At 37.9% G+C, this 14637-nt stretch overlaps 1 protein-coding gene across 3 annotated transcripts in view; it reads left to right on the plus strand.

Annotated features, from left to right (window-relative positions):
* The window catches only part of LOC127424665 (cytosolic carboxypeptidase 1-like), a 58588-nt gene that overhangs the window by 21744 nt on the left and 22207 nt on the right, over positions 1 to 14637 (plus strand). For 2 of the 3 annotated variants that reach the window (XM_051670024.1, XM_051670025.1), the window contains exons 15-24: positions 3183 to 3673; positions 3750 to 3836; positions 4706 to 4792; positions 4888 to 5036; positions 5591 to 5678; positions 8237 to 8381; positions 8665 to 8815; positions 8943 to 9123; positions 10435 to 10564; positions 10653 to 10784. In XM_051670024.1, coding sequence (XP_051525984.1) covers positions 3183 to 3673; positions 3750 to 3836; positions 4706 to 4792; positions 4888 to 5036; positions 5591 to 5678; positions 8237 to 8381; positions 8665 to 8815; positions 8943 to 9123; positions 10435 to 10564; positions 10653 to 10784 — 1641 coding nt within the window. The remainder of the gene's footprint in view (positions 1 to 3182; positions 3674 to 3749; positions 3837 to 4705; positions 4793 to 4887; positions 5037 to 5590; positions 5679 to 8236; positions 8382 to 8664; positions 8816 to 8942; positions 9124 to 10434; positions 10565 to 10652; positions 10785 to 14637) is intronic. The other variant, XM_051670026.1, reaches the window with a different exon arrangement.

The following is a 14637-nucleotide window of genomic DNA, read 5'->3' on the forward strand; positions in this document are numbered from 1 at the left end:
TCGGAGTGGTTGCCTACTGTTCCAAGTCAAAAGAGCCTAGCTTTAAGTCTTACTGATAATACTGTTCCCTAGATATGGTTTGTTCAAATTACAGGTTTTGAAATCGTATATGTATCATATATATATATATAGTACTCGGCATAAATGAGTACACCCCATCTGAAACCTAGTTCAGCTCATTCTCTTTACAAATAAGACATATTTGGTGTTCTTGTATAATGTAATGTTTAAGCAACTCTGGTTTATCAGATACAGATGAAACATGTCAATAATAAAATAATTACTTTCTTCTCAAAATGATATAAGGCCATGTTGCAAAAATGAGTACACCCTCCTAAAAGTTACAATATAAAAAATGTTCTGGTGTTAGTTGAGGGACAACTATCTTTTGAACTATCACACTCAAATAGATGTAATTGGTTAAAGTAGAAAAGTGTTACTTAACCCACTGATTCACTCTCAGACTCAATGCCGACAACAAATGGACCACATGGGATAGAACTGTCAAGTAAATGAGGCACAAAAGGGGACAATGGTACAAGAGTATTTGCAAATCACTGTTATTGAGTCAAAACACAGTAGCAAAAGTGACATAGAAATTCAAAAAGGATGGACTTGTGACAAGATTCCTGAAATGTTCAGACCAATGCTGTAAGCTTTCGCCTCACGATGAGCGATTTTTGATAAGAATCGCCAAGCACGTGCCTCAGAGCTGGCACAAGCTGTGGGAAGCCAAACTGGTGTGACTGTTTCATCTCTCAAAGTAAGACACACTCTGCAAAGAAGTGGAATGCATGGTGTCATCCACGAATGAAGGCACTGCTGATCCCAAGCATAAAAAAGCTTGTTTAGCCTTTGCCAAGGCCCATACTGATAAAGGTGCAGACCTCTGAGAATCTATAAGCTGTTCTCACGTGACCAAAGTCGTTTTTTATTTATTTATTTTTTTATCATCTGATGGAATCCAAAATGCATGGTGTCACACGGGAGTACAGTGGGAACTGGGAAGTGCGTGGTACCCACAGTGATGAACTGTACAGTGGTGGTTAAGTTCTTCTATAGGGATTCATGAGTGCTGAAGGTGTGGAGGAATTGTACTTCATCAATGGCATCATGAATTCACAGATGTTCTGCAAAATCTTAAAAGAGAAGATGCCATCCTCTCGCCCCACCCTGGGTGGTCGGGCACTTTTTTACCATGACAGTGAGCCACTGCTGTATTCCTGTGGATGAACAAGATAGTATGTCACCCAACCTCAACCGTATTTGAGCACCTGTGGGGTGCAAGTCGAGCATCACTATCCATTAAACATCAGAGGATTCAAGGAGGTCATTCTCCAGGAGTGGAACAGGATAGATGTGACAATATGTCATGAACTTGTACACTTGATGTCAAGAAGGATCAGAACAGTATTTAAAAGTTATGTTGGACTCTCTAGTACTAAAATATTGTACACTATTTGAATTTATTTAAGAGTGTACTCATTTTTGCAACCCTTTACTTAATATTTTACTGGTATTGATAACATATCTTTCAATTTTGTTATTAAGAATATCTTTAATACATTTCAATTTTGCCATCTTTGCATGAATTGTAATAGTAATCATTTAGAAATAGAAATATATCCTTATGTTCTGAGGGGGTGTACTAATTTATTTTGCATAGTACATATATCTTTATCAATCAAATTCACATGCATCTTTACAAAATTTTAATTCTTTTTAACTCACTTTTAGAATTGTATGAAATTTAGATCTTATTTACCTGTAAATGTATCAATTACACCATTCATTTGCATATGCGAATTAGCACATTTATGTTCACTTTAGTGAAAACCTACACTTCTGTAAGTTTAAACATGAAGAAAATATGAGTGTGTCATATATTGGGGGCAGATTGCTGACATCTGGTGGAAAAAGAGTAATAACAAACAAAATCATGCCATTACAGTAATAACCAGTAGATGGCTGCAGAGAATGTGTGGTCTGATTGCCTGTTGTAACTTAATTTTAGATTATCTAATTTTAGATTTGGATTATCACAAGGTATGCATTTGGATATATATTTAGACATTTATCAAACTATTATTTGTCAAATTTTGTGTCAGATTGTGTCAGGTTTTGGAAGTAATGTCACATTATGTTTACAGTCAAACCTGACCATGGAGTTACAAAGAGAAGACATAGAATAAGCATTTTGTTACCAATAATTTCCTTAAAATATCAAAATTCAGTAACTAAAAGTAAATTAGTTTAAGTTTCTTTGTTTCCATAATGGAAAGATGCATACGTTGTGGTCAGACTCAGACTTTGTTTTTTTAGTTCTGTGATCTCTCTCTCTCTCTGTGTGTGTGTGTGTGTGTGTGTGTGTGTGTGTGTGTTCTGTGTTGTGCGTTTAGGCTGTGCTAATCTCATCCATTCATGTGTATGTATGGTTGTGTGTGCATGTTCTGCATTGTGGGTATATTCTGGTCTCATCCCCTAATTTCTGTTTGTGTGTGTGTGTGTGTGTGTGTGTTCTGTATTGTGGATATTTTATTGACTGTATTTGACAAATAAAAATAAAAAAATGCTCTGTGTCAGGGTCTCTCCCATTCATTTACTATGGTCAGTCAAGTTTGACCACAAACAGCAAAGGTGTTGCTTTTTTTATGACCACTTAGACTGAATCAATTCCAATTTGTTTCATATGTTTAGATTTTTAAGTCTAGGAAAAGTCACAAAGACCACTCAAACTGAAGAAACAATGTTTATTAAAAACACAAAACTGAAATCGGTCAAAAATGACCGAATATCCCAGGAAGCTTAATGAGTTAATTGATTTTTGTCATTTTTTTCCCAGAGACATTTTCTTGAGAATTGAAATGATACATGACGTTAAGTTTTGCTTCAGAGAATTCTAACACGTTTTTGTCTTGAATTCACTAAACGATTGCGGCACTTGTTTTCTTCTTTTGGATCTGAGATTTATTTCTCTTTGAATTAAGTGTATTTTTCTTACTCCACTGGCAAATTAAGACTTGTTTGAAAAACAACAACAATGTTTTTAGGATGTTTAGATGTTTAATGGGAAACAAGACAAAGTACTCAGGAAGAAAAAGGATTTTTTGCAGTGCGCTGTTTTTCCACTACATCATTTAGGCAAATCACCATTTGAACCAGATTTTTCTGTTTTGTCTCAGGATAATGACTTTGAAAGCCATGGATCTGTCATGCCTCCAACAAGCATCGAGCCAGATCTTCATTGCCCCCTCATCATTCCCACCACGCTTGCGCCCATCAGCCCTCAAAATAGTCACCCACAGAACATTCAGCCACCACAGTCAAATCACTCTCCTTTGGAGCTGGACAGCATCTCCATATCAAAAACTCTAGAGTGCAAACACGATCCTGATCTGGTGTGTAGTTTGGGTCTGCTGGTTCTGGATGATGGGGTCTCTATGAACGGAGGATATGGGGGCGGGCCACAGGAGGAGAGCGGGGATCAGGCGGAGATTGAGGTGCCAGATACAGCTGCACTTCTGCCGCTACACGACCCTGATCTCTACTTAGAGATGGTGAAGAGCACCCGCTCAGTGCCCGCATACACAGAGGTGGCATACCCTGATTACTTTGGGCACGTGGCACTTAACCTACGTGAGCCCATTCTAGAGAGGGTTTATGGCGTGCAGAGGTGAGGTGGACCTGACTTTTTCACTATAAAATGCAGTCCTTTTAAAAGATACGAAGGCAAAAAATGTATTTTTCAGCAGAATGAAGATCTTCCAGGACATTGAGAGGCTCATTCACCCCAGTGACATCCTCGATATAGTCGTATATGACTTAGATAATATGAGGTCAGTATGAACTTTAACAGTGGGTGTTTACAAAAACACAAGGAAGCTTAACAGACAGTGTTTTGTATGATGGTAGCCTACCTCTTAAAGAAATAGTTCACCTAAAATTTAAATTCTGTCACAGTTAACTCACCCTCATTATTGGTTGTTTATGAACATAGAGGGGAATTCTAAATAACTTCAGTACTTCGGTTTGAGTGGATATGGCAGTTTATGCCATCCTCACTTCTAAAATGAAAAATGATATTATATTAATATTACCAGTTTATTAAGAAATATTCTAGGTATTTCTCTAATCAAGATGTGAAAAAAAAAAAAGAACGTTTTCCCAAGAATATTGCTTTAAATTGTTATAATTTTATGAGTTTTCCTGTGTCCTCAATCACTTTATCACGTTAGGGTTATGTGGTATACCTTTATTTTATTATACTTTTTAAATTATTACTATTAACTTAATACAAGAAAATTAAGCAAGTTAGCCATTTAATCACTGAAAATCTTCCCCACTATCACAGCTCTCAAATGTCACTCGTATTTTTGTGCATCACATTCAGTTACGGTATTTTTATTCTTTCAATCTGCTGCTGAATCGCATTCACTAGATTGTGGTATATCATGGGAAACATCTATACTGTCTAAAAAAACAACGAAATGGAGGCATCTTGTTAGACAGGATGTTACACAGACATTTGATACAGACTAGCCCTGATGTCTTCTTGCCTCTGGATATTGCCTGATAAGGCAGCATTGTTATCATTTCAGACACACCCAAACTCGTGTTTCATGGAGTCATTCAAAAATGAATTTTTGAAGAGTCTCTTCACTGCTTAACATTTCTTATCTTTATTTCTGAAACTCTGCTCTTTCAGTTGTCCAATTCTTGAAAACGGGGAGTCCCTCAAGTTCAACTCTAAATTTGAGTCTGGAAACCTACGCAAAGCAATACAAGTCCGAAAGTACGTGCAGAACTGAATTAAAAAATGGTTATCATCAAATGAAAAGGCTATATTTTAATCTTTTCCTTCTGTGTATGACCTGTTTCTATGTCCAGGTTTGAGTATGACTTGATCCTGAACTCGGATATCAACAGCAATCACTATCACCAGTGGTTTTATTTTGAAGTGGGCAATATGCGCCCGGGAGTTCGTTATCGGTTCAACATCATTAACTGTGAGAAGTCCAACAGCCAATTCAATTATGGTGAGTCATTTCAAGCCTTAGTCCAGAAATATACTCTGCGCAAGCATGAGAAGGCAGGCGTGAATGTTTTGCCAATGCATTGCGTGCACTGTTACATTCTATTTTATTAACATGCATTCTTGTGTTCACTGTGGCAAGTTACCTTTTAAATGTCTTCAAAGTGCCATTAAAACAGATGTGTTGTTATTCAGGTGCTAGCTGTAGACATTGTGACAGTATTTAACTTGCTCAGCAAGATTCTCTTTAAACTGTTACTGTCATGACAATAGTTGAAACTGAATGAGATGGCCGCTACAACAGCTCCACTTGTGGCAACGCTGAGAATCAACCTCGTATTCGCGTTGCATTAAGAATCAAATCATATTCTGTTGTTTTCATTTTGTAACGCAACAATGCATGAAATCCATCTTTCATGTACTTGCTTTTAGGCTAGGCGTTCTACAATATTAACAACATACAGTATATGATCTTGGTGAACCCACTTCTAACTAGCTTTAATGTTAGAATGGGTCTGAGGGATATAGTTTTGTCTAATTTGTGCTTTGGTGTGACAGGTATGCAGGTGCTGATGTATTCAGTACAGGAAGCCATCAACGGTAGTCCCCAATGGGTTAGAACTGGATCAGACATCTGCTACTACAAGTAAGGACAATCTTCTCCATACTCATAATTGTTTATTAAAAATAAGTACATTTTGAAATAGAATGGTTGACTCCTTTGTCTTGCTAAGGCTGATTTCATGCTAACATTTTATGTATCCTAAATACACACAATAAAATGATATTTTCACACTTGTTGCATATTTGGCAAAATTGCAGCTTGATTGGAAATGACGCTCAATAAAAATATTTGGCTTACAAGTGATATTTTCTTTGATTTTTCTTTTGTTTTCTTCAGACATCACATATCTCATATTTCACCTCAAGCATGCTCTTCTCTTACACTTGTCGACTTAATTAACAAACATGGGTGGCGCTAGGGGTGGGCTTAAGCCCTGAATGTTTTCAGTAAAGCCCAGAATGTTTTCATCATTTTGTAGTGATGTCAAAAGTGCCAGTACTTCAGTATCAAGCTGATACTAAATATAAATATTTTATTAATATTCTGTAATATGTGTTAATTAACAAGTTCCAATCAACTGGAGATCTTACGAATCGGCCTGGAAAAGGACATGTTTCTATGTTGTCTCCACGCACAGTGAGGAGGATGGTTCAAGTGGCCAAAGCATCTCCAAGGATCACAGCTTGAGAATTGCAGAAATTAGTTGTATCTTGGGTTCAGAAAGTCTTAAAAAAAAAAAAAAAATCAGACATCACCTACATCACCACAAGTTGTTTGGGAGGGTTTCAATCTGCTCTCATCCAACAACAAACTCAAGTGTATTCAGGTTGTCGGACACTACTGTAACATCAAATGCAACCGGGTTCTATGGAACAAAAAAATAGCTTTTTGGCAGCAAACACCAGAGACAGGTTTGGCACACACAGAGATGAAGTACCCAATGCCCACGGTTAAATGTGGTGCTGGATCTTTAATGTTGTGCTGTTTTTCTGCCAGAGGTTCTGGACATCTTGTTCGGATACATGGCATCATGGACTCTATCAAGTACCAACAGTTAAAAAAAATAAAAACCTGGCTGCCTCTGCCAGAAAGCTTACAATTGGCCCTGGTTGGATCTTCCAGCAGAACAGTGATCCAAAACAAACATCAAAATCAACACAAAATTGGTTCACTGTCCACAAAATCAAGGTTCTGCCATGGCCATCCCAGTCCCCTGACCTGAACCCCATAGAAAATTTGTTGGGTGAACTGGAGAGCCCACCAACATGGACCTCTGAATTTGAAGGATCTGGAGAGATTCTGTATGGGGGAATGGTCTCACATCCCTTGCCAGGTGTTCTCCAATCTCATTAGGCATTATAAGAGAAGACTCAGAGCTGTTATCTTGGCAAAGAGAGGTTGCCAAAAGTATTGAATATAAGGGTGCCAATAATTATGGCCAATGTGTTTTGGAGAAAAATATGTATTTAATAATGAGATATTTCCACTGTTTCAGTTGTTTTACTTCAAAGGTTAGTTTTTTGTTTAATGAAAGATCAAAAGGATAAACAATGCAGATTTTTTTTCACAGCTGCCTTTGCTCATATTTACCAAGGGTGCCAATATTTTTGGCAACAACTGTATATATAATGTATGTATGTGTATATACACATACTGTATATGTGTGTGTTTATAATTTATATACTGTATGTACAAATGTATTTTAAGTCACGAGCGAGGACATGTGCGTGTTTTGCTAAAGTTTATTTTTATTAAAACACAATGCCATGAACCTCGAAAACTTTGGCAAGTCTAGCAAAAAAAAAAATTTCCTCAAGCACCTAATTTAGCCTATTTACATCCTGCTATCTTCTAAACTAACTCAAAACACCCGACGAATCAATAATAGGCTTCAAAACTGTGAATTGTGTGCACAATTTGCATCATACTACGGAAGGGCGGAAGGGACAAAAATTGTGTATTTTTTAAAATTATGTTCTAAAGTACATAGTGTTAAAAACAGGCAACTTCTGAACTTTGAGCGTATTTGAAGCTCAGACAAAAGTTAGTGGGACCTTTTAGTTTAAGTAATACTTAAATGACACCGCCAGATGTAACATATAATTTTTATATATATATATATATATATATATATATTATATATTTAATCAAAGATTGCCCCATATGTATTCACGGTCTGGGCTAAGCCCCTAATATCCACTGACCCTGTTAACAAGAACACTAACTTTAGAAAAAACTGTGTGTGTGGTGTGGTGGAAATGATGCCACAACTGTGGGACGGTCATCATTTTTGAAACTTTGATAGAAATCATTTTTACACAAAATGAAATTATTTATGTTTATTCATTTTTTGATTAGATCATCATAGTTTTAAACAAGTAAAAGTTGGTATTTTTAAAATGGATTTTCATAGTTTAATATTGAAAGTCTTGATTAGGGACGAGACTAAAACAGTAACATCTATACAGTTCAAGGCCTGGAAAAAACTGCAATTCAGCTTTATTATGACCTTCATATAACAGAAAGTCTGTTTGTTTTAATTATAATCAACCCCTGGGACATGAAAGTGCCCGAAGTTGAAGAAACACCCAGTTGTTGTTTGGAAGAATTCATGTTCCTTTCTATTGCTGTCTACCCAGGAATCATTTCTCACGAAGCTCCATTGCGGCCGGAGGTCAAAGGGGCAAATCCTACTTCACCATGACCTTCACCGTGACTTTTCAGCATAAAGATGATGTTTGCTACTTTGCCTACCATTACCCATACACTTACTCAATGCTGAAGGTACTGTACAAATGCAGCCTCTTTTGATACCCTAAATTGATATAACATGTGATATATGCATCTTATCAAGAGGCACTTCAGTTTAAATAGTGTTGTGACTGTATACTAAAAGTATGTGCTTCACTTGTAACTTGTGAGAATGTAGTAAGCCAGTATTGGTGCATACTACATTGTCTTAAAATTGCTTTTCTATTAAAGATTTCTATTTCTAAGCTCACTATATTGCACAGATAACATGCAAAGTGGAACTCAGCCTGTGCCATTTTGTTCCTTATTTGTTCAGATGCACCTGCAGAAGTTGAGTGCTCTGCGTACTGCTGAGATCTACTATAGACAGGATGAGCTGTGTGAAACACTGGGAGGAAACAGCTGCCCTCTGCTCACCATCACAGCCATGCCAGAGTCCAGCAGCAATGAGCACATCAGCCAGTTCAGTACGTCACACACACGCAAACATGCACACTCTCTCATGTGTACACTCTCTTCTAAACAGTTATCTTATTTCAACCTCTGTGAATGTGCATTGCACACTCAGCCATGTTGTAACGTGCATGTGTTTAGGGAGTCGTCCGGTGGCGTTTCTCTCAGCACGGGTTCATCCAGGTGAGACTAACTCCAGCTGGGTGATGAAGGGTTCTCTGGAGTTCCTCATGAGCTGCAGTCCTCAAGCTCAGAGTCTGAGAGAAAGCTACATCTTCAAGATCATCCCCATGCTCAACCCTGATGGAGTCATCAATGGCAAGTATGTCAACACATGGCAAAATCATCTCCATGGTCTGTATTGAGGTACTGCAAACTTATCTGAATATGACTGGCATTGTAGACTAAGGACCCTGGCACACTTCCTACGATGCAAAAAGGTGTTACGTCATTTAGAACAGAAACTGGTCAAAAAGGGGTTTTCGCATTCGTCTCTTGTGAATTCTACTCATAGAATGAAGTGTGAATTCATTGATAAAATTGCTCCTCTAAATGTTTCCCCCAGCGATGTGGCAGGTGTCTGAATGTTTGCAGACAGTATGTTGTTGCTCAGCTGTTTCAAACTTCTTTCTGGCTCTGAGCGAAGAAGCACTTCGTCATGAGTGTGCCGGGGCCTAATTAGTAGCAAGATAGTCCACCAGGCAAAAATCGGATGTCTGATCACTTAAATAACAGTAATAGCACACCTCTCCTTAACAAGCCGCATGATTTGAGGTATCAATCATGTCCTTAGCAGTGTTAGGTAAGTAACTCAAAACAGTAACCCACTATAAATGACTAAAGACTTGAATAAAATTGTAATAAGATTACTTTAATGATTACTTAGTTAAAAATAATCACATTAATTACATTATTAAATACACTTTTCCACTCAGCAAATAAAAAATAATGTCTATATTTCCTCCTCGTTCACTTTTGCACACAAATCACACACTCAGCACCACGTTTCTCACTTACATTGACTTGTTAGGGGGCGCACACCCTTCAAATGTCACAGAATCGCAAATAGACATGTACTGAATGTATGAACATAATTCATGTTTTAGATATATTTTACATAAGTAATATTATTTTAGAAATGTATGTAACCCTAGTAATGTAAAAGTAATTAAATCTAATTAAGTTTGTGACGCATCATGAACTCTCTTGAAGATGGAGGAGGCGGGAGCCTGGTAAACAGTTCACAACGTAGACTTTTATTAACACTTTTCTTGTACACTTTTCAGTGTCATCACATTCACACATGGCTTTTCAGCATCACACACTTGTGGCTTTTCAGCTCAATGATCACACAATCATTCTGCTTTTCAGCAGTACCAGTACAAACAGCTTCGCTTAGTGCATCTCTCTCTCTCCGTGTGTCTCTCCTCCACTGCGGATTTATCTCTCGCCCGCTAACACCATAATCGCCAACAGCTGCGAGAGATAATTCACCCCAGGTGTCCATCCCGGCCTCGCTCGGCCACGCCCTGCTCGCCACAAAGTTCTACCAAAATTGGTAATGTTTTGTTAAAAAACTTCTTCCCGGCATCATATGTATAACCATTATTGAGCACCTCTCTTGTGTGTGCAGTCATCGTTGTTCTCTGAGTGGGGAGGATCTGAACAGACAGTGGCAGAACCCTAATGCAGAGCTGCACCCCACCATCTATCACGCCAAGAGTCTCCTTCAGTATCTCAGAGCTACAGGAAGAACTCCACTGGTGAGACGGAGTGACAACTTATCTCAGAGAACTCTTAATAAGACTGTATTAGAGTGTTTAATGACACTGACTGTGTTTGTGTGTTAAGGTGTTCTGTGATTATCACGGTCATTCACGGAAGAAGAATGTGTTCATGTACGGCTGTAGTATAAAGGAGACGGTGTGGCAGACCAATGTCAACACCAGCAACTGTGACCTACATGAGGACCTGGGATACAGGGTAACACAAGACACACTAGCTAATGTACTAATACATATTTCTTATATATCATACATACACACACACACACACACACACACACACACACACACACACACACATATATATATATATATATATATATATATATATATATATATATATATATATATATATATATATATATATATAGTTGAAGTCAGAAGTTTACATACACTTAGGTTAAAGTCATTAAAACTCCTTTTTTAACCACTCCAAAGATTTCATATTAGCAAACTATAGTTTTGGCAAGTCATTTAGGACATCTACTTTGTGCATGACACAAGACAGATTGTTTCACTTTTAATTGACTATATCAAAATTCCAGTGGGTCAGAAGTTTACATTCACTAAGTTAACTGTGCCTTTAAGCAGCTTGGAAAATTCCAGCAAATGATGTCAAGCCTTTAGGCAATTAGCTAATTAGCTTCTGATAGGCTAATTGAAGTCAGTTGGAGGTGTACCTGTGGATGTATTTTAAGGCATTACCATCAAACTCCGTGCCTGTTTGCTTGACATCATGGGAAAATCAAAAGAAATCAGCCAAGACCTCAGAAAAAGGTCTTGGTTCATCCTTGGGAGCGATTTCCAAAAGCCTGAAGGTACTACGTTCATCTGTACAAACAATAGTACGCAAGTATAAACACCATGGGACCATCATACCGCTCAGGAAGGAGATGCATTCTGTCTCCTAGAGATGAACATAGTTTGGTGCGAAAAGTGCAAATCAATCCCAGAACAACAGCAAACGACCTTGTGAAGATGCTGGAGGAAACAGGTAGACAAGTATCTATATCCACAGTAAAACAAGTCCTATATCGACATAACCTGAAAGAATGCTCAGCAAGGAAGAAGCCACTGCTCCAAAACTGCCATACAAAAAGCCAGACTACATTTTGCAAGTGCACATGGGGACAAAGATCTTACTTTCTGGAGATGTGTCTTCTTGTCTGATGAAACAAAAATCGAACCGTTTGGCCATAATGACCATCGTTATGTTTTGAGGAAAAAGGGTGAGGCTTGCAAGCCAAAGAACACCATCCCAACCGTGAAGCATGGGGGTAGCAGCATCATGTAGTGGTGGTGCTTTGCTGCAGGAGGGACTGGTGCACTTCAGAAAATAGATGGCATCATGGGGAAGGAATATTATGTGGATATATTGAAGCAGCATCTCAAGACATCAGCCAGGAAGTTAAAGCTCGGTCGCAAATGAGTCTTCCAAATGGACAATGACCCCAAGCATACCTCCAAATGTTGTAGCAAAATGGCTTGAGAACAACAAAGTCAAGGTATTGGAGTGGCCATCACAAAGCCCTGACCTATCAATCCGATAGAACATTTGTGGGCAGAACTGAAAAGGCATGTGCGAGCAAGGAAGCCTACAAACCTGGCTCAGTTACACCAGTTCTGTCTGGAGGAATGGGCCAAAATTCCAGAAACTTATTTTGAGAAGCTTGTGGAAGGCTACCCAAAAAGTTTGACCCAAGTTAAACAATTTAAAGGCAATGCTACTAAATACTAACAAAGTGTATGTAAACTTCTGACCTACTGGGAATGTGATGAAAGAAATAATTCTCTCTACTATTATTCTGACATTTCACATTCTTAAAATAAAGTAGTGATCCTGACTGATCTAAGACAGAGAATGTTTTCTTTGATTAAATGTCAGGAATTGTGAAAAACTGAGTTTAAATACTGAGTATGTAACTGAGTGTATGTAAACTTCTGACTTCAGCTGTGTATGTATATGTATACACTCAGTTACCACTTTATTAGGTACACCTGTACACCAACTTATTCATGCGATCATCTAATAAGCCAATCGTGTGGCAGCACTGCAGTGCATAAAATCACGCAGATATGGGTCAGGAGCTTCAGTTAATGTTTACTTCAACCATCAGAATGGGGGAAAAAATTTGATCTCAGTTATTTTGACCGTGGCATGATTTTTGGTGCCAGACGGGCTGGTTTGAGTATTTCAGTGGGCACAGGCTCACCAAAACTGGACAGTTAAAGACATAAACGAAACAAAAACATAGCCTGGGCTGATGAATCTCGATTTCTGATGAGGTACACAGATGATAGGCCTTACAGAAGTGGAACCCGACGTGGTCTTCTGCTGTTGTAGCCCATCCTCCTTAAGGTTTGACGTGTTGTGCATTCTGAGACGCTATTCTGCTCACTACAATTGTACAGAGAGGTTATCAGAGTTATTGTAGACTTTCTGTCAGCTCGAACCAGTCTGGCTCTTCTCTGTTGAACTTTCTCATCAACAAGCCGTTTTCGTCCGCAGAACTGCCGCTCACTGGATGTTTTTTTTATTGGCACCATTCGGAGTAAACTCTAGAAACTGTTGTGCGTGAAACTCCCAGGAGATCGGCAGTTACAGAAATACTTAAACCAGCTCATCTGGCACCAAAAATCATGCCATGGTCTAAATCACTGAGATCACATTTATTCCCCATTCTGATGGTTGATGTGAACATTAACTGAAGCTTCTGACCCATATCTGCATGATTTTATACATTACACTGCAGCCACATGATTGGCTGATGAGATAATCGCATGAATAAGTGTATACAGGTGTACCTAATAAAGTGCTCAGTGAGTGTTTACTCATGTACACATAAAATAAATTAAGACAATGTAGTATGCACCAATACTGGCAAACTGGCTTACTGCGTTCTCAAGTTTACCAGTGTAGGACATACTTTTAGTATACAGTTACAACACTATTCAAACTAAAGGGCCTCTTGAGAAGACACATATATCACATGTTATATCAATTTAGGGTAGGGGTGCCAAACTCATTTTAGGTCGAGGGCTAGATTGGACTAAGCATAACTGTATGAGGGCCAAACTGTTAATACATGCGTGTGTGTATATATATCTCATATATTAAGATTATAAATCCATCTATTATACAGTTGGCTATGACAAGATTGGCTATCTTAACTTCATGTTATCATTTGAACAACAAGTGTAATGACTTAATAAAGTTTAATGAATTTTGTGCACAAAACAGTTCTTGTTTCATTTTGGTGTGACACACGGTTTCCGCGGGTCCTTAAAAAGTCTTAAATTTACTTTTTGAAATTTAAGGCCATAAAAAGTCTTAAATATCTTAAATAAATTACAAGAAGTCTTACATTTTGTTTGCTGAGGTCTTAAATTTTGGGCCGTGAATAGAGGAGACGCTTAAAACAGCAGAATCTGCGTGAGTCAAAATCATGTCTCTCTCTCTCTCTCTCTCTCTCGTGCATCCGTCATTTAGCAGCTGACGCTTGAGTTTAGTGTGAGCGCACGCAGGGAAGCACATTTGGACTGAACTTATGATATTACACATGTATAAACCTTCATAAACCCATTAATCAGAAATGCAAAAGGCGTTATTTTGCGTCTCTGTAAGCGAGCGATGCACTAACGATTGACAAAGCTGTCAACGTGACTATGCAAGCGCGTGAGGTTGGAGCGTCTTTTAACGCCTTTCAAATCTTCGCACTTCCTTATTTTACATTACCTTTGACAATAATTGTAAAGCTAACAGAACTACTCAGCTGTTACATCTCTTATCTCCACCTCTCTTGAGCTCCATCTGACATATACAGGTATTTTCTCTGCCATCTCAATCAGTCAATTTAAAAAATGTTGTAATAATATACAAAACAATAATAATATAATTATATAAAATTATAATATTAATAATATACATGATATGAAAATATATGATCTATATTTAATATTTAGTATACAATCTGTTACATCATAACTAATTATGCAGCACAGTTCTCTTTCATAATTTAATCTGTTAATTTTTTCAATACATATTGTCAACT

This window comes from Myxocyprinus asiaticus, chromosome 33, assembly GCF_019703515.2.
Source record: "Myxocyprinus asiaticus isolate MX2 ecotype Aquarium Trade chromosome 33, UBuf_Myxa_2, whole genome shotgun sequence".
Classification (NCBI taxonomy): Eukaryota; Metazoa; Chordata; class Actinopteri; order Cypriniformes; family Catostomidae; genus Myxocyprinus; species Myxocyprinus asiaticus.